Genomic DNA, 18,176 nt, shown 5'->3' with positions numbered 1-18,176 from the left:
CCTTTGATATGAAAGCTTTGTGCTAGTGTTAAGTTCTGGCAGTTCAGACCAAATGAATCATCGTTCAGGGGGCTGTGTTAGACATTCCGGGCTAAAGAAAATCGAACAATCGATTCTCATTGGTGTGGTAACAAATAGATGTGAAGGATAAAACTTTTATTTTTTTATCATCAGAAGACATGCTCTTTTCACTATGAACTGCTCCAGTCAGGTTATATTAGAGTTATTTTGCATGATCATATTTTAGTTTATTTTAGGTTTAACAACTAAAGAAGCTAGAGTAGTCGAATTACACTAGCTACACATTTGCGCATTAAAAGAGCCTTTGAACTGTAGATCGAACGGTAAATGTGCTTACTACCGATAGACTGTCAGAACCGTGTCAGCAGCTCGGGGCAAAGAAGAGTAACATGAAGCCACAAACAATTGTTGTATTCTTAGCTTTCTTTTGCCCTACAGTATCTGGGGCAGGTAAGTAGGGAGGTTGACGCTCGAATCGATGTTCCGTGCTGTACCTTCAGTATTTAGTATTTTGCTGCATTTGTTTTTCCCTCACTGAGACCGCGTTCTTGGTCCCAGTGTTCCTGAAGAAGCAAAGCGCTAGCGCAGTGTTGAACCGCTCTGGGCGAGCAAATGCAGGCACGTTCGAGGAAATGAGATCTGGCAACCTGGAGCGCGAGTGTATGGAAGAAGTGTGTAATTATGAGGAGGCGCGCGAAGTGTTCGAAAACGACGTTGTAACGGTAGGTTACTTACGAGACTAATTTGCCCGTCTATTAACATAGAAATGAGGCTTTAATATATATATATATATATATATATATATATATATATATATATATATATATATGTGTGTGTGTGTGTGTGCGTATATATATAATTTATTTTATAAATAATTTACAATTATTTTTATATATATATATATATATATATATATATATATATATATATATATATATATATATATATATATAAAATTTGATTTCTTACAGAAAGAATTTTGGTTGAGCTACCATGGTGAGTTTTCTTATGGAAAATCAATAATTAACATTGTTAACTGTGGTTTGAGATTTAGTGGGAATTTTGTAGAATTGTCAACAATAGTTGTGAGTGATTTGTGTATTTAATTGTGCAAACGAGATTTTTAAAAAATTCTGTAAAAGGTCACAGCGCTACTGCTTTGAGTTTCTTATCATTATGATTACATCATGTGTAAATAATTGGAAATTTACATGATGCTGTAAATCGGACTGTATTTTAATCCCAGCTCGGGAGCCCTGCTTGACAAACCCATGCAAAAACACAGGGACTTGCATATTCTTGGCAGACTCTTATATCTGCCAATGCCTAGAGGGCTTCGAGGGCAAATATTGTGAAGAAGGTAAATGCAATGCATCTTATCCAAGATTTTACATCTTTCACGAGTCAATTTCCCATTAATTACTTCATTAATGTTTAAGCTTTTACTGTTTACAGATGTCATAGGTTATGTGTTTCTGCATGGACTTTCACAATCTAAAATTCCCTTGATCCCTCTCAGTTGAGGCCCCACAAAAACAACTATCCTCTCTTTTAGCATTTGTGGATAAGTTGAAGTGTCAATATCTGAATGGCGGCTGTGAGCAGTTCTGTGATGGTTCTGGCCCCAAGCACAAGTGTTCATGTGCCTTGGGATATGCCCTTGGAGCAGATGGGAAATCTTGCAATGCTCAAGGTGTGAAAATTCCTCTTTGAATTCGCAAGTCAACGGAACAAGATAAATGGATCAGTGAAAATGTCTGCCTCTAAGGGCATGAAATGTACAGACAGACTTAGATGAAGTGTAAACTAATGTCAAAATCTGTTGTGTTTGTGTCATTGGATTTTGTAGTTCATTATCCATGCGGGAGGGTACCTGTTCAGACAAATGATACTGTTATGCTGCAGTCTGTTGGTGGACACCAGTGCCCCAAAGGCCACTGCCCCTGGCAGGTAACCTACACATGTGTCAGACCATGCCAGTTTATCCATAAATTATACATCCATAAATTATAGAGGTCTTTCTAATTATGTCCATAAATAGACCTGAATCAAACTGTGCCATTATCATATCTTTTTTTTTTTCAAATAGAAGTGATAGTTTGAACTAACTCTCAGGTGTACTTAAACATCAGAGAAGCACACATCGCTTGTGTCTGTTCAGAAATGACTGAAAAAAATCGAATGAAATATGTCTCTGTATTGTAACTTGTTTGGATATTTGAAAATGTTGTGATATTATTAGTATATTGCCCATCTTTATACTTCATCCATTCAGGTACTGTTGGTGTACAAAGGAGAAAACCTCTGTGGAGGAGTTTTAGTAGACTCTAGCTGGGTCATCACAGCTGCTCACTGTGTGGATAAAAGAGATATAACACATTTTAAGGTTATAACAGGTATATCATTACTGGTTTTGGAGACATGTTTGCAAGCAAAAGGTGTGAGGATATACATTTTCAATGCTTTTTAAACTCTTTTTTAACCAGGTGACCATAATATTGACATGAGGGAAGACACAGAGCAAGAGTTTCCTGTATCCTATATGATTGTCCATGAGAACTATGACCCAGTTTCAATGGATAGCGACTTGGCTCTTTTGCGGCTAAGCGGGCAAGCTAAGCTTTCAGTATACACTATTCCTGTCTGCCTGCCAACGGCCCAGTTTGCAGAGGCCGAGCTAGCCGCCATCCGCTTCCACACCGTTAGTGGGTGGGGCCGGCACACGCAAGGTGGCAACGATCAAGGCTCTAAGGGAGCTAAAAGACCAGGTTCCCCCTTGATGCGGAGGTTCGCCGTGCCGCTGCAACCCAAGCCACTGTGCTCCAGAATTAGCAGGGTTAATATCACTGATAATATGCTCTGCGCTGGTTACTTTGAGAGTAGCCAGGAGTCTTGTCGCGGAGGTGACGGTAGCCCCCTGGTAACAGAGTACAGGGAGACGGTTTTCCTCAAAGGGATAGTGTCTTGGGGAAAAGGCTGTGCCCAGCCAGGGTTCTACAGCATATATACCAAAGTTTCCAACTTCCTGGATTGGATTCAGCAGATCATGGCCACCCCAACTGCCCAGTTGGATGCATTCATCAAAACTATAAATACCACAGCCAAGGCTGAGCCTGCACCTCAGCAATCTATCATTAACTGATTTTAGGCTAGAGCTTCTGAATAATTTTAAAATCTTTTCTGAAATAAAATTCAATTGTCATTACAGGACTCTTTTGTGAGTTATTTTAATCTTGTGTCCTTGACATCAAGAAACAAAATGTCTTATATACTGGGAACAATTATGTATAATTGAATTCACTCTTCATTTTCATCATACCAGGATCAACAATGATATATTACTCACAAATATGTCATGTAGATACTAGATTTACAAATGTAATAAGATACCATTTTATGCAAGTATTTGGATCTTCCAGACATTTCCATTCAAACAAGCCATCTTCACTGGCAGCATGAGTAGCCACACAGCATAAATATAAGTGCAGAGTCCCAAGAGCAGTTTGGGTTCACTGTTTCTCAACATGCTGATATGATTGGTTAAGATAAGCAGAGTTAAACTGGGGGTGTACTTGTACAATTTTAAATTGTATTCAGCCTGTAGCCTACAGAACAGCAAATAACATTTACCTTTAATGTCTATTAATGGTAATGGGTGGCTCACGTTGCCTCCCACTCTTATTATTCAGAGTCATTTGTAGCTTTTACTCCTCCCATTTTTCGTGCAGGTCATTGACCTCCTGTTCCTGTCTTCCAGAATTTACTCCTCTCTTACAGAGAAGTGTTTTACGATAAGAACTTGCCATGTTTTGGGTCCTTGAGACCTTCATATGTCTACTTCTGGTACACTACGTCACTCCTGAGGGTAAGTGCACTTTTAATATGAAGGAGCTGTGGTGTGAGTATTTAATGTTAACCTCCTGTTTGAGAGATCTATTTGTTGTAGAGATTCAGCTCTCTTTTAAGTGTTGAATAGCTAATACCATGCCAATGCCATTGTTAACAATGTTTTATATGATAGTAACATACCACATAGTTAGTATATTACCAGTTAGTATTATATTAGGAATCAAATGCCCCACAAGACAACATATTCCTTCACATGGATCATGTGAAACTTTACAATAGATGAGGCCAGAATAATATTTCTGAAATATCAGCCTAGTTCATGATTATTTGCTATGCTGTATTAGTAATAATAAGGACCCCATATGATGTTATTACTGATAAAATATTGTGTCCTTAGTCTTCCTCCAGACCAAGGATGCCAACCAGGTCTTCACACGAAACCGGCGGGCCAACAGCCTGTTTGAGGAGCTGAAAAAAGGCGACATGGAGAGGGAGTGCAATGAGGAGCGGTGCAGTTTTGAGGAGGCCCGAGAGATCTTTGAGGACAATGAAAAGACAGTATGTCATAGCACTCTTCACTTCCTGCCATTGCTCCTTGGCATTTTGACCACTTGCTCCTAGTGTCCTTGCATTGTAAGCATTACTACATGGCATTGTAAGCATTTCTGTCCTCTTCCTTTCCCTAGGATGAGTTCTGGAATGTGTACGTAGGTATGTGATAATCAAGGATGATTTTTGTTTCATCATTTATATGATCAGATTTTTGCACCTGGCTTGGTCTGAATCAATCAAATAGCCTAGGAAATGTCAACATTTTAGTCAAATCCAGAGGCCCAAAAACTGATAAGTTAAGACTTTGTTTCGTCAATGTCTTCATAGATGGAGATGCATGTATATCCCAGCCATGTCTCAATGCTGGTATATGTAAAGATGGAATAAAAATATATACCTGCTTATGCCCAGCCATGTTTCAGGGGTACAACTGTGAGATCGGTAAGTGGTCATGACATCACAGCCCCTGCCTTGTCCCGCATCTCTTTGCTGACACATGCACAAAGATCAGCTTTCTGGGAAAATCACACATTACCAAAACCTCATTTCTGAATACAGTAATACCACAGCTGTGCGAGGACAAGAATGGAGGCTGTGAGCACTTTTGCAATGTGCAGCGCAACAGGGCGGTGTGCTCCTGTGTCAAAGGCTACAAGCTGGCTGCAGATGGGAAGTCTTGCAAATCTGATGGTAAGAGGGAGACTGGGGGAGAATGACAGTAATTCATCCCCTCTTCGTTAAAAGCATTCATCTTTAGTGACTGGTTTACAAAAAGGGGTCCTAGAGATATAATACTGTAATAATATAAGTAATAATAATAAGTTTATAAGTAATTATATATTATATACACTGAGAGTACGTTGTGTGCAAATTAGCTACCACTTCTCATCGATGTGTGAGTGATTGTAAGTTGATATCTGTCTGTAAAGCGTTCTTGAGTTTGAGAAAGGCACTATATAAATGTAACATATAATAAGTATTAATATAGTAATATAAGTTACTCTCAGCCCTAATACCCCACCACCTGATCCAGCTAACTGAGATTTATTAGCACGAGTAACCATCCCTTGTCTATATCCTTTTCAACACTTGTTTTCATTATAGATCCCTTCAAATGTGGACATGTGTATCCCAAGGCAACCCGAAGTATTTTCATACATCACCCCACAGAAAATGTCACTGATGTTCATGCTGATGAAGAGCATGTCATGGGTACAAATGCAACAAATTTGGTGCAAGCCACCACAAAAAAAGCTGCTTCTAATACCACTGTGAATGAACCGGATAATTTGTTTGGACTTGACCTGGATGAGCTGGATAATCCTGTAACAGAGAAGCCAGTACTTCCAGAAGTTGTTGGAGACAAGAGAATCGTTAACGGGGACGATTGTCCACCCGGTGAATGCCCCTGGCAGGTAGACGCACCACCTCCTAGCGGAATATTCAAAAGCATTTATGTCATGATACAACTTAGATTTCTGCTTTGTGTTCAAATAATTGATAGATAGCTCACTCTGAATATCATTGTTATCTTCACTGGTACATTTTCTGCTAGCAATGATACAGTGCATTAACACAACCTGCCTCAAATTTTGCTTCTTTTCATGCTGCTGTTATAGGAGCTGATACACTATATATAATGTTGTAAGCATTGCCTAAGCGCTCAGAGAAAGCAGCAATGCTTTATGAAAAACTCAGTTGTAGTTTAACCTTTTTAAAAGTCTTGCTCTCATTGTTCTCCAACATGTTGCGTGACTGTCCTAAATAGGCACTTCTGGTGAATGAGGAAAAGATCGGCTTCTGCGGTGGGACCATTCTAAATGAATACTTCATTCTATCTGCAGCTCACTGCATGAACCAATCTCGTTCCATCACGGTTATTCTAGGTAGACTAATGTGTGTGCGTGTTTGTGTGTGAGAGAGAGAGAGAGAGAGAGACAGAGAGAGAGAACATTAACTTTAAATACAAAATCACATCTGTACTCTAGATTTAAATCAGTTCTTACTGTCAAATTGAAACCATGCATAAAATGTTCTGGGGAGCTCCAGGAAAGTTTGGCTTGGCATAAATTACTTTACCAATAAGTTGTGCTGTTTAGGTATTTGTATCCTCGACTCTGTTACAGTTGTTGTAATGGCTTTGTTCTTGTTCCACTGACAAATGTAGACCCTATCAAACAAATGGCATGCATGTCTTTGTGTCTGTAACAGGTGAGTTTGACACCATGATCAGAGAAGGGCGCGAGGTGACGCACGCCGTCGACCAGGTCCTTGTGCACATGAGCTACGTTCCAGAAACCTACCACAACGACATTGCTCTCATCAAGCTTGTTAAGCCCATTAAGTTCACCAAGTACATCCTCTCTGCCTGCCTGCCCGATCGTGACTTTGCTGAGCGTGTGCTCATGTTGCAGGATGATGGAATGGTCAGCGGTTTCGGCCGCCTCTACGAAGGCGGCCCGCAGTCCACCATACTGCAGAAGCTGACCGTGCCATTCATCGACCGGGCCACCTGCATGGAGTCCACCAAGTTCAAGATCAGCAACCGCATGTTCTGTGCCGGCTACGACAAAGAGACCAAGGACGCGTGCCAGGGCGACAGTGGAGGCCCACATGTCACCAAGTACAAAGACACCTGGTTTGTGACGGGCATCGTGAGCTGGGGCGAGGGCTGTGCTCGCAAGGGGAAGTATGGCGTCTACACGCAGGTATCCAAGTATATCAAGTGGATTGAGGCCGTCATGGAAAAGGTTATGCCCAAAAAGAAAGCTTCTGTAACAGCAAGGAAAAAGAGGCAGGTGCTTGGACATACACCTGTGATATGGATATGATGAAACTTCCAGTGGGCCAATAAACTGAGATGCATTAAAGAGAGAGAGATGCAAAATTATTCCAAACAAATGCCAACAAAATAAAGATTATATAGATTCTATGTCTCTCTATGTTGTTTTCTGTTGCTGTCTCAACTATCTCCACTGTTACTGGAGTTTGTGCATTGCACACATCGATCTCTATCTTTTAACAAACAGCTTTAATATATATTGCAATGAATGTATTCTGTGTAAGATTTGAGTTCTTTTACCCCTCTTGCAGTACAGATAAAGAGAAAAATAGCAGGGACTGAAGTCCAAACCCATTGATTTGTGCACTTTGTTACACAAATGTTGACATTTTTGGCTGTTTGCAGATTAGAGTTCACTCATAGTATGTTTTGTTTGCAAAGTTCTACAGGACATTTCATCCCCGATTTTTTGCAGCAGTCGTCCCACTATTTCAGTACACTGTATACAGTTCCATCCAATAATACAGGAAAGGCAATTTTTCAATCTGAAAGGATATAATGATAAATCATTATTAATCATATAAAATTGATAGAATTCTAATTGCAGCTATAGTACAAAATTGTCAGCATTTGTCAACTGTTAGGAGAAGAACCTTTGTTTGCACATGCATTAATTAAAGCAAGAGACAGAGACCTTGGGATGGGTCTCGTGTTTATGAAACCCTGAAAAAATATACCAGAGGAGTAACAGTGGATGTGGGCAGTGGAACCGAGTCAAAGGCAAAAGAACACGTTTATCAGCACGACAGCATTCTGTCATTTACCTGATTGTGATGGAGCCTTATATATGGATATTTTTATTATTTGCCCTGCACAGCAACAACTTCCTGACCGTCGCTGACCAAACAGGTAAAGATACATTAAAAGACACATTAAACTCAAAGAACTAAATATACCACATGCAAATTTAATTAAGCAATTTATTAAAACCCCCTTCTTTTGCCATTCCTTTCCTGAACAGTTTAAGAGGAGTTAAAGTTAATGTAAGGCAAACAATATGCAACAATATTTTATAAATTCATAGCTATATTGTGCTTATACTCAGAAGTTATATTATGCTTAGATTCAGCTTTTTGAACAATGTTGGTTATTTAATGTGGCTATCCTAAACCAAACCGATGAGATAAGGTACCCTTGTGTGCGCATGGATAAGGTAGCAGCAACAGCCATGAAATAAAACAGGTTTTTTCCAGTGTTTTACATATCATTATTTTAAGTAGGTCAAAGTTCAATAAATTAAATTGTATTCCCATGCCACATCATAAATTCACAGAAACCTCTGCCACTGTTAGATGATAGGTCTGCATTCTTTTTTAAGTTCCCTGAAATTTTACCTGATTTAGTCAGACTAGCCTGGTAAAAATACATCATTGCTGACTGAATACTAGTGGCATTTTTCTTTAGTGGGATTATCAATGCCTTTGAATATTTGTAGCATTTCACATTAGTGGCATTATCAATGACTTTGAATATACATAGGATTTAACCTTAGTGGCATTATTGATGCCTACCGAATATTTGTAACATTTAATGTTAGTAGCATTACCGATGCCTATCAGATATTCGTAACATTTTCATTTAGTGGCATTTTCCCTTTCTTGGATGGAGTTGACGCTAACTACAGTCTGCCTTTTTTTTTTACCACTTCAGTTTTCATGTCTTACCCACAAGCCCACACAATCTTCCAGAGACATAAGCGTGCCAACGCATTCTTTTGGGAGGAATTTTTTCAGGGAAATTTGGAAAGAGAATGCCATGAGGAAAAGTGTAACAAAGAAGAAGTCCGAGAGGTATTCGAGGACAACCAGAAAACAGTAAGCTTTGTCTTAGACATTCAGTGCCTGACAGTACTAGCACCAGTTATGTCAATGAAAAATATGTCAAGATTAGATTAAATGACAATGGTTCGTTTTAGGTAAACTCTTACACACTCCGCAATGTCACATTCTCCTTCAAATCAGTTGACAGATTTAGGTATGAACTGACCTCTGCCGTATGTCTTGTAACATGTTCATGAGTACTCGATATACCGTTTTGCTAACTAAAAACTAATTTTGATTGATCCCTCTAAAGGACAACTTTTGGACAATATACTATGGTAAGCATTACTTATCTTATGTCTTCATCGAATAATGAATAGAAGTGAAGCATCAGCATGTCTTGTTACAGTCGGTAACGTGTGTTCACGTTATCACAGATGGGGACCAGTGTGACTCTAATCCTTGCCAACATGGTGGCACCTGTAAAGACATGATAGGTGGCTACGCTTGCAAGTGTCCTGACATGTACATTGGGCTCAACTGTGAAAAGGGTAATTGAGTTGTTTTGTTTTAGCAAGGCTTTAACAACCAATCAGCCCTGGATCAAACAGGCAAATGGACAAATTTCTTGTCTTTGTCTCATGGTCTTCTGAGCTGCTGTGGACCTGGATTGTGTAATTGGACCAATGCTAACCAGTAATTTAGTGTTCCTAATAAGTGTTCATTTTAAGTGTTCATGATATGTGAGTTCTGTTCTTCCTGCAGATATATCAGAATGCCCTTCAGAAGGCCCTCTGGCTTGTGAACACTTCTGCAAGCCCATGCAAGGATCATTCCGTTGTTTCTGTGCCAAGGGCTACAGCCTTCAAAGCGACGGCAGGAGCTGCATACCTCAAGGTTTGCACTTTTATGCTCTGGAGTTTTACCATATCAAGTCAGACTAATAAACTGCTTTGTCTTTAAACATGAGGCTGTTAACAGATTTACATCAGGGTCCCCAGGCATTTTAAAGCCTCGAGTAGATTTGTGCAGCTGGTTCGGGAACAGCTACCGTTCTTATGATGAACCTATTTGGGACAGCAAACCCCAATTCAGCAGGGCTTCTCCAGGATTCTTCATGAATGATTGCATCCTCCATGCTTTTAGTTCAGAACCCCTGTGGGAACCTGGGCATCTCCTCTGACACTTCTGCAAGTCTGAATATGAACCAAAATGACCTCAGCAACAAGGTCTGTCCCCAAGGACACTGTCCATGGCAGGTGAGCAAAAGACTATAAGGACTTCAATGTATCCAGGTAAAATGAATGATATCATGTACAGAGAGCACGTACAGATGTAATTCATCCAGTAACTCAATAAAAATGGTGAGGTGCTCGGTCCTTTGCTGGGTAGGTGACCTTTGTGGATGGCAATGGTGAAGTAGTATGTCACGGTGCAATCCTGGGAAAGAGGTCTGTGCTAACTACAGCTGGATGTAGGACAGCAGACAAAGACCTTTCCATGGTCTTTGGTGAGTAATAAACGTAAGTGCACACACCCACCTACCTATATTTACATATAGTTTACACATACTTTTTGTAACTCTCACAGCAGGCCAATCAAATGAAAAACGGAATGCTTCAAAGGCAATCCTTCATAAGACACTTCATAAGAGGTACATATCAGGTCATCCCGACGACGACTTGGCTTTTTTGATGCTAAAGGAGCCAGTTATCCTAGGTTTGGACACTATGCCCCTCTGCCTCCCAGAGAAAGACTTCAGTGAGAACATCTTGATGAAAAGTGGCAGAGAGGGTGTGGTGGTGGGTGGGGACAGTCACGCTTCATATGTCTCATTGGATGACTGCCATGCCACACTCAACCTGACTTTCTCCTTGACCAATAAGATGTTTTGTATGGAGGAACAAAAGCCAGCACTTATCCCATGGAAAAGGTTACAGCTCAGAAAGGTTAAGTGTGATCTTAAGTCTGGGACTCCTGTTGCTACAGTGGAAGGAAACACAGCTTTTCTGACTGGACTCTTTGTGTCTGAAAACGACTGTAATCAGGGACTAGTGTTCACCAAAGTCTCACGCTATCTACAATGGATACGTCAACTACTTATGATTTCTGAGGCGGAACAGAGATGACATATGAAGTCAAAAACTCAACTAATGACCTCCCAGATCAAACACTGGTATATTTTAACAATAAACTGTGGTATCATTTCCATTCTTGGGGACACTTCCTTGCTGCGCACAATCCATAAAAACATTTGGCTGACCTTTACCATTAATATATCACACATAACTTGACACACTGTACAAAATCATAATACATTTATTTTACATAATAAAAACAACGAGAAAATACAAAATCTGAAAGAAATGCTTTGTAACATGGTTGCTGAATCAAATTTCTGCATTCAAATGCTCCTTTGAACCAAATATTCTACATGCCAAAATATTACAATATTCTTTTATGAACATTTGGTTTTGAAGAAACACTCAGAAAATGTTTACACTTTCAGCATTTTTTCTAAAAGTTTGAGAGAGGTTGGTTGTAATCTTTCAATGGCAGTCACCGCATAGTCTGACACACTTCACCAAATCTCTCTCTCCAGTCCACAATCTGAAAGGACTTTCTCCATAGTCGCAAAGCTGATTTCCAGACAAATAAAATGAAATATTGAAAACCTCCTATATTCCCAAGCCAATCATTTTAACATTTTAACAACACTGGCAAACTGTTATGAAAAGATGTTTTGTCCTTTCATTCATAGTGTCAAATGTGTACAACTGCGGTGTTCTAAAAAAGTGAAAGTGACATCCTATTACAAACTTTACTGAAACTGCCTTAAAGTGGATGAGTGGTTAACATTATAACTCAGTCACTCAGGTTTCTTTTGTTGCTGTGGCATTTTATAAATAGAAGTTTGCGGTTACAAGAACTCCATTATTCCTCCACTGCAGCAATATCCAACTTAGCACCTCAGATCAGGAGACACAGATAGGAAGCTACTCTAAGATACAGATGACAATGGGGGGAAAGGATTCTGCTTACTGACAACCAGTTTCTGGTGCTGGTGTGAGATGTAGCCTTTGATGTGACCCTGAGTGAAAGAGAATTACATTAAAATATGGTTAGATTCTACACAAATAATATGTGCTGTGCAGATTGTGTGCGCGCGTGTGTGTGTGTGAGCCAGAGACAGAAAGGATCCCAGCCTACTGAAGTACAGAGAATTCAATGCAGAAAAACTGTGTTAAAGGGGGAAAAAAATTATAATTTTCACCACCAGCTCCCAAGAATACCATGTGTTCTGTTGCTTTGGTTCTGCAACCCAGCACTCTGAATGTGAAACTGCACTGTGATTATGGCATTAAAGCCAAACACTTCCCTTGCAATTTCCAATGAGTAAGTCTGAAATTACAGTAGAGTGCCACCACAGTTGGCTTTTGCAGCTGTTCATTTTATAACTGGTGGGTTCGTTTTATTTTTCTCAAAGCATTGCTGTTTTTTGTCTCTGACAAACAAGCACATGAGTTTAAGTGCAAGTAAATTAGGTCTCAGTGGAGCAGAAAAATGAGAACAAATAAATGAGGAAAGAAGCAGGTAAACCTTTAGTCATGCCAGACACAGCTTTGTGTGTGTTTATGTGTTTGCCTTGACCAAGCGGCTACATCTCACCATGTATATGAGATTGGCCAGGATGCACTGAACTTCATCAATGTCCACTTCTTCTACCTGCATCATCTTCAGAGCCACCAGGAATGCATCTAGAGGCAGCTGGTGAGTCTTCAGCAGATGATACCTAGAAAAGCAGCAGGAGAGAGAGATACTGATTATGTGGGCTTTAATTCTCAATATTGGTAAAAACAAAAACACCACCAACTCTCCAACATTAGATCTCTTACCCAAATTACTGAGCCCCATTTCAAAGATATGCTCACTCTTTGCAGTCAACTCACACTTTCTTGAAAAGGTTCCGGTAGGTGATGATCTTTAGTTTCTCAAGAATGAGGAAGATGCCACAGCGGATGAAGAAGGTCTCGTGCTTGGTCAGGGCCTCATTCAACAGCAGGAGGTTGCCCTCACTAGTGAGAGAAAGAAAGGACGAGATGATGGTGCACCACAACTGGGTGACTCAATCTATGGCGTGCTTCATTTTCGAACCCTTAAGAACAGACTATCAGACCTCACTGCCTTGGTAACGTCAGCGAACTGCAGTAGGTCGTACTTCCGGAGCAGCTGGTTTGTGGGCATGTGGCCCTACACAATGAAAAAAAAAAAATCAGCAGGCATCATAACTCAGAGCATTCAGTAATGAAAGCAGACAAAACAGATACCATCATCTCAGTTAAAATGCTGAACATTTATAAAAAAATAAAAATTAAAATAAAATAAAAAAAACCCCCACAAAAACCTGTAAAATCTTTTCCAAAACTGATGCGTACGTAGGAGTTTATACACTATGTATTTGTAGTTTATGTATGATGTATATCTACATGGGCGTATGAATGGTTTATGTCTATAGGAGTGTATCTAGAGTGTAAATCCATAGAAGTGTATGTGCAATGTATGTCTATATATGGGCCTAATGTCTATAGGAGTCTATGTATGGTGAATTTCTGTTGGAGTGTATGTACTAGCAGCATCTTGACAGGCAGCAGGTAGATGAGGATAAGGCGCTTGTTCCTCTGGCAGGAGCGATGACTGTGCTGAAAGGAGAAAGACAGGTAATCTTCTGCTGCAGAGACACACACACACACACACACACACACACACACACACACACACACACACAAAGCTGTCAACATATATTATATCTGACAAAAATAACTAGACGCTATAATGGCCTTTGGCCTTTCTGCAGGAAAAAGTGTGACGAGAGATGTGATTCAAACCCAGTTTGAAGTCGCTGTCGAACATGGCCTTGCGGCCCACGTAGTACTTGTAGGTGACCCTCTGGGCCATGCTGTAGTCGTCCTTGAGGTTTGAGCTGTCAATCGCCCGGATCAGAGGCTTACAGAGGTGCAGCTTATTGATCTGTGGAAGAGTGTTACAGATCACAGAAGAAAAGAAAGGAGAAAAAAAACCAAAAAAAAACACACACAAACAAATTTACATTTATGGCATTTAGCAGACGCTCTTATCCAGAGCAACTTACAAAAGCACAATGAAAGTCATTTTGCAGTGTCATTTTCACATGCCATAGGCTGTTCTTACACCAAGGGACATAGCACAGCTGAACACACTTTCAGGAGAGACCCAACTGCTCAGTGCTGTATACACTTTCTACAGCAATGGAAAATTCCAGGGCCAGTGTACTAATATGTTCATACCTTTGTAAATGTTTTCAAGGGTTCAGAGAACGTTCGTCCAAGCTGAACTCAGCCTCGTCACACATACTGACAACATGTTCCACAGCACTTGAACACCTGCATGTCAACACTCACCTTGAAATAGATCTTGAACAGCTGGTTGACCAGAAACAGCATCCCCCACTTCTTTGAGTCGTCGATGCCGGCCCGACTGTTACGGACAGGGATCAGGAGACACATGCAAATTTCTATTCATCTTGGCATATATATACACATACATACAAGTGGTTTTCTTAAGGCTACACAGCTGTTTAGTCCCAATCCCTTGAACTCCCTTCGCATTGTGCGTGTGGAAATGCTCTTGCTTTCACTATTAAACATATCCCTGAGTTCTACTGTTGTTTTTCTAGAATTTGATTTCACCACACGTTTAAGTGATCACCGATTACAATCATTCAAGATTTTTTTTTTTCCCCCCCCAACCACATTCCTTCCTCGAAGATGATGTTTCCCCACTGTCCTCCCACTTTTTAACAATGCGTTGGACAGTTCTTAACCTTATTTTAGTAGTTTCAGCAATCTCCTTAGATGTTTTCTCTGCTTGATGCATGCCAATAATTTGGCCCTTCTGAAACAGATTAACATCTGTTCCACGACCACAGGATGTGGCTTTCGACATGGTCGTTTAACAAATGAGAAGCTACATCACTACATCATTTAGGGCTAAATAACTTGTTGCCAGCAGAAACATAATGACCCATTCAATAATTATCCAATGGGAGGTTCTTACCCATTTGCTTAGTTAAAATACAGGTGGCGGCCTTTTTTTGGCCAGGCAGTGTGTTTGTGCTTACTTGTCACTGGCGCACACTCGGAAACAGCTCATCAGCTGCTCGGCTGCTTTCTCCAACATGTCTCCCACCTTCCCCTTCCCCTTCTTCAGCAACTGCTGCTCCGCCTGCCCACAGGAAACAGCCATGGGGAACAACCGCCAGCAATGCCTCCTTACAACAGGAGGGGCCAGTGGCACTCAACACTGATACCACTGTGGTAGGCAACACCGATATCAAGTCCTGAGCCAACTTTTTTCCTGTTTTAATCATTGAACAACCCTTATATGTGGTTGCATTATATACAGTTATCCACACCATTACAATCATCATTGGTTTTAATATTTTTAACATTTTCTCTTCTACTTGTTGAAACGCAATTTGGTTTATGCTGTGCATTGTGCATATCTCGGGGTGCTCCTATGATCTAAACATTATGTACAACCAGTACTTCTGAGAAAATCCAACAAATCTAAATACTCAAGCTTAACACTGGAAAACTAAGATGCTTTTAATATGATTTTGCATCCATTGAACATCAAAGCTAAAGAACCTAGTCTAGAGGTCAATGAGTGGGCAAGAAGGGAATAACCCTGCAACCCAACCCCAATGACACCAAAAGGTATAACTTACATTGTTGGCGAATATTCTCAGGTCAAGCGTAACAGCAAACATTACTGGCAAAGCCCTGAAAAAAAAAGAGGTGATTTACTGTATGGTAATTTTAAACTTTTACATGGTAAATCTACTTCAAACATTGGTTGGTATCTATGCAATCTTTGTTCAAGAGCTTGCACGTGCAATTGGCACTTACCAGTTCTCTTCTTTGTGAGCTTGAAATGCTTTCAGGAAAGATGTATGACATTAAGGAGCAAAGCTGTTGGGGTCTGCAGTCATAAAACAACTCCCAATCTAGGATTTCTTTGTGAGACTAACCATATGCTGCAACGGAGTCTTCGATCATAAAGTGACAGATATGCGAATACCAGCCCTGAACATTTTCCCCATAGCTGTAAAACTCCCACAGCGGGCCACTATCTCCACTGCTTAATTCATGCGCTGCACACTCCCTCCAAGAGAAGGATATTGTACCACCACTGTCTGGCATTTGTAGGCCTCCACAAAGTCATGATTGGCCACTGCATATGTACACCTGCAAAGAGACAAATCAGACCTTGACATTTATGGCATTTAGCTGACACTTTTATCCAAAGCGACTTACAAATATGATTGAATACAATTTGAGCAATTGAGGGTTAAGGGCCTTGCTCAGGCGGCCCACCAAACTAGGGGTGGATTGGCTTGAACTGGCAACCTTCTGGTTACCAGTTACCTTAACCACTGAGATAACACTGCAGATTTGAACTAAAGCATAAAACCGTTCCATGAAGTGCATGGCCCAGCAGGATGTGGGCAGGAAAACACATGTGACCAGCACACCTGAGATGTGCAGCAACCATCTCGTCGTAGGGAGGTTCCAGCACCTGCTGACACTTGTCCTCGGGGCTGGAAAGCTACAAGCATAAAATGAGGGTGAGAATGTGTGTCTCAGACACTTCAGTCGAGATTCAGCTAACTTCAAATCAGTTTCTTCTACAGAGGTGCCGTGCCAATTCTGAATTCCATGCCAATTCAACACTGGGCAACCTTGCTTCCCTCATTTCAAGAACAGGATCAGGTCTAGAAAACTCCCCCAAAGCACAAAGTTATCTGATTGATTACCAGCGCAACGTATCGGCATGTACAGAAAAACTGTAAATTCAAAATCAGTCGTTATCAAAATCGTGAGGAAATATAGCCTGTATATAGGGCATAAAGACAAATAATTGTCTTACTTGCAGGCGTGGATTGGCTACGTGTGGGTGTTTGAATGACAGCAACTCTGCACAGAAGACGCCGTCTCTTGTATCAATTGCCTCCAGCACCTAAGCAAGCAACACTTGTTATAAGCGCCACATGCTGTAACCGTTGAATGTTCGCAAAGCCGACGGTTAGCACGTTTTTCTTTTAGCGATTTTCCTCAGTAGAAAGTGAACCCACCTGTTGGAGGTACTGATTAATCGTGATATGAGCCATTTTGATTCTGGAAGAAGGATCTGCAAAAAAACGAAACATATGCACTCGGTATGAGGCAACTATGCTTGCTAGCTAGTTATCTAACGTAACCTAATATATCGGAAGACAGCTTTAACAAATTACTGACAAGGACAACAAACATTTGCAAACACCAAATAGACAAGGAAAGTAAATCGTATTGTTAAGTGCACTAGCTAACCAAGTTAGCTAGCTATATTAGCCAAAACGGCTCATCATTAAAATCCAGTCATTATCAAACTGATCTCGTTGTTTTGACATGAGACCATGACTAAACGTATGCTGCATGCATATGATTAGTAGTCAAAGTAAAATAAATAGCCACCTTTAAGGTCTCACATCACCCTGTGAGCGGCAAAATGTGCACAATGCAAACCTGTAAGTACTTCCTGTTTACACATGGGCACACTCATCAGGCATTTGAATAACGCAGATTCGCTCATTTTCATATTTGGGGGAACAAAGACTTTGTGTACGTGTGCATGTTTCGCAATATACATACGATGTCCACGACCGTGGGTTAGGCAGTAATAAATAATTGTTTTTATTCATACACTGAAATTAAACTTATAGGGATTTAGGAGCACATGTCTTTGTATACAGTTTTTTTTTCAGTTCAGCTGTCTTCAACACACTGAGATAACTTAGCTTTCTTTTTTAAAAATATTTTTCGAACGTCTTGGAGAAGATGATTGTGTCAGTGTTCGAACACAATTATAAGACACCCTTACCTCCAGACAACCAGGCTATTCACAAGGATCTTTATAACATAAGCCTTAATCAAAACTTTTAAAAGCTGATCATTCATTGCAGTCAGCTGACCGCTGACGTTATCTTCACGTTTTGTATTATATGAAGCAATATTATTTCATATTGGTCATCACACATCTTCGTCATCCTTGTTAGCACTGTAGTTTAACCCTGT

The 18,176-nt window shown here is 40.4% G+C and overlaps 4 protein-coding genes across 7 annotated transcripts; 3 read left to right on the top strand and 1 right to left on the bottom strand.

The window, feature by feature from the left end:
* Positions 1–174: 174 nt before the first annotated feature.
* f7i (coagulation factor VIIi) lies at positions 175–3,242 on the top strand. The gene is made up of 8 exons (XM_035535103.2): positions 175–471; positions 580–743; positions 993–1,017; positions 1,268–1,381; positions 1,577–1,714; positions 1,871–1,971; positions 2,297–2,417; positions 2,508–3,242. The coding sequence occupies exons 1-8, from the start codon at positions 411–413 to the stop codon at positions 3,161–3,163; spliced, it is 1,380 nt and encodes a 459-aa protein (XP_035390996.1). The 5' UTR covers positions 175–410; the 3' UTR covers positions 3,164–3,242.
* Positions 3,243–3,735: 493 nt separating this feature from the next.
* Positions 3,736–7,354, top strand: f10 (coagulation factor X). The gene is made up of 8 exons (XM_027009881.3): positions 3,736–3,886; positions 4,268–4,428; positions 4,557–4,581; positions 4,750–4,863; positions 4,981–5,112; positions 5,527–5,837; positions 6,191–6,308; positions 6,634–7,354. The coding sequence occupies exons 1-8, from the start codon at positions 3,826–3,828 to the stop codon at positions 7,251–7,253; spliced, it is 1,542 nt and encodes a 513-aa protein (XP_026865682.2). The 5' UTR covers positions 3,736–3,825; the 3' UTR covers positions 7,254–7,354.
* A 382-nt stretch (positions 7,355–7,736) lies between these two features.
* On the top strand, positions 7,737–11,380 carry prozb (protein Z, vitamin K-dependent plasma glycoprotein b). 2 transcript variants are annotated; one of them, XM_081701236.1, is made up of 8 exons: positions 7,737–8,113; positions 8,915–9,078; positions 9,338–9,362; positions 9,462–9,575; positions 9,790–9,921; positions 10,171–10,283; positions 10,417–10,534; positions 10,618–11,380. In XM_081701236.1, exons 1-8 carry the CDS (start codon positions 8,038–8,040, stop codon positions 11,151–11,153), a joined length of 1,278 nt encoding a protein of 425 aa, XP_081557362.1. In that variant the 5' UTR covers positions 7,737–8,037; the 3' UTR covers positions 11,154–11,380. The 2 variants fall into 2 exon arrangements, with proteins under 2 accessions (XP_081557362.1, XP_026866152.2); XM_027010351.3 differs by having other exon boundaries at positions 7,738–8,113; positions 10,615–11,380.
* On the bottom strand, positions 11,326–17,691 carry pcid2 (PCI domain containing 2). Of its 3 annotated transcripts, none has more exons than XM_027008784.3 (15): positions 17,577–17,691; positions 17,198–17,253; positions 16,993–17,082; positions 16,598–16,671; positions 16,245–16,310; positions 15,972–16,013; positions 15,791–15,845; positions 15,182–15,285; positions 14,463–14,538; positions 13,911–14,052; positions 13,653–13,753; positions 13,202–13,275; positions 12,975–13,100; positions 12,694–12,817; positions 11,326–12,115 (listed from the first exon to the last, which is right to left on the bottom strand). In XM_027008784.3, the coding sequence occupies exons 2-15, from the start codon at positions 17,231–17,233 to the stop codon at positions 12,026–12,028; spliced, it is 1,200 nt and encodes a 399-aa protein (XP_026864585.1). In that variant the 5' UTR covers positions 17,234–17,253; positions 17,577–17,691; the 3' UTR covers positions 11,326–12,025. The 3 variants fall into 3 exon arrangements, 2 of the variants coding, with proteins under 2 accessions (XP_026864585.1, XP_035390589.1); XM_035534696.2 differs by having other exon boundaries at positions 13,653–13,750; XR_014118226.1 differs by lacking the exon at positions 11,326–12,115 and having other exon boundaries at positions 12,921–13,100.
* Positions 17,692–18,176: the final 485 nt, after the last annotated feature.

This window comes from Electrophorus electricus, chromosome 18, assembly GCF_041902795.1.
Source record: "Electrophorus electricus isolate QZ-2024a chromosome 18, ASM4190279v1, whole genome shotgun sequence".
Classification (NCBI taxonomy): Eukaryota; Metazoa; Chordata; class Actinopteri; order Gymnotiformes; family Gymnotidae; genus Electrophorus; species Electrophorus electricus.
Note: the sequence above shows the minus strand (reverse complement) of the source record. Positions and strands in the feature narration are given on the sequence as shown.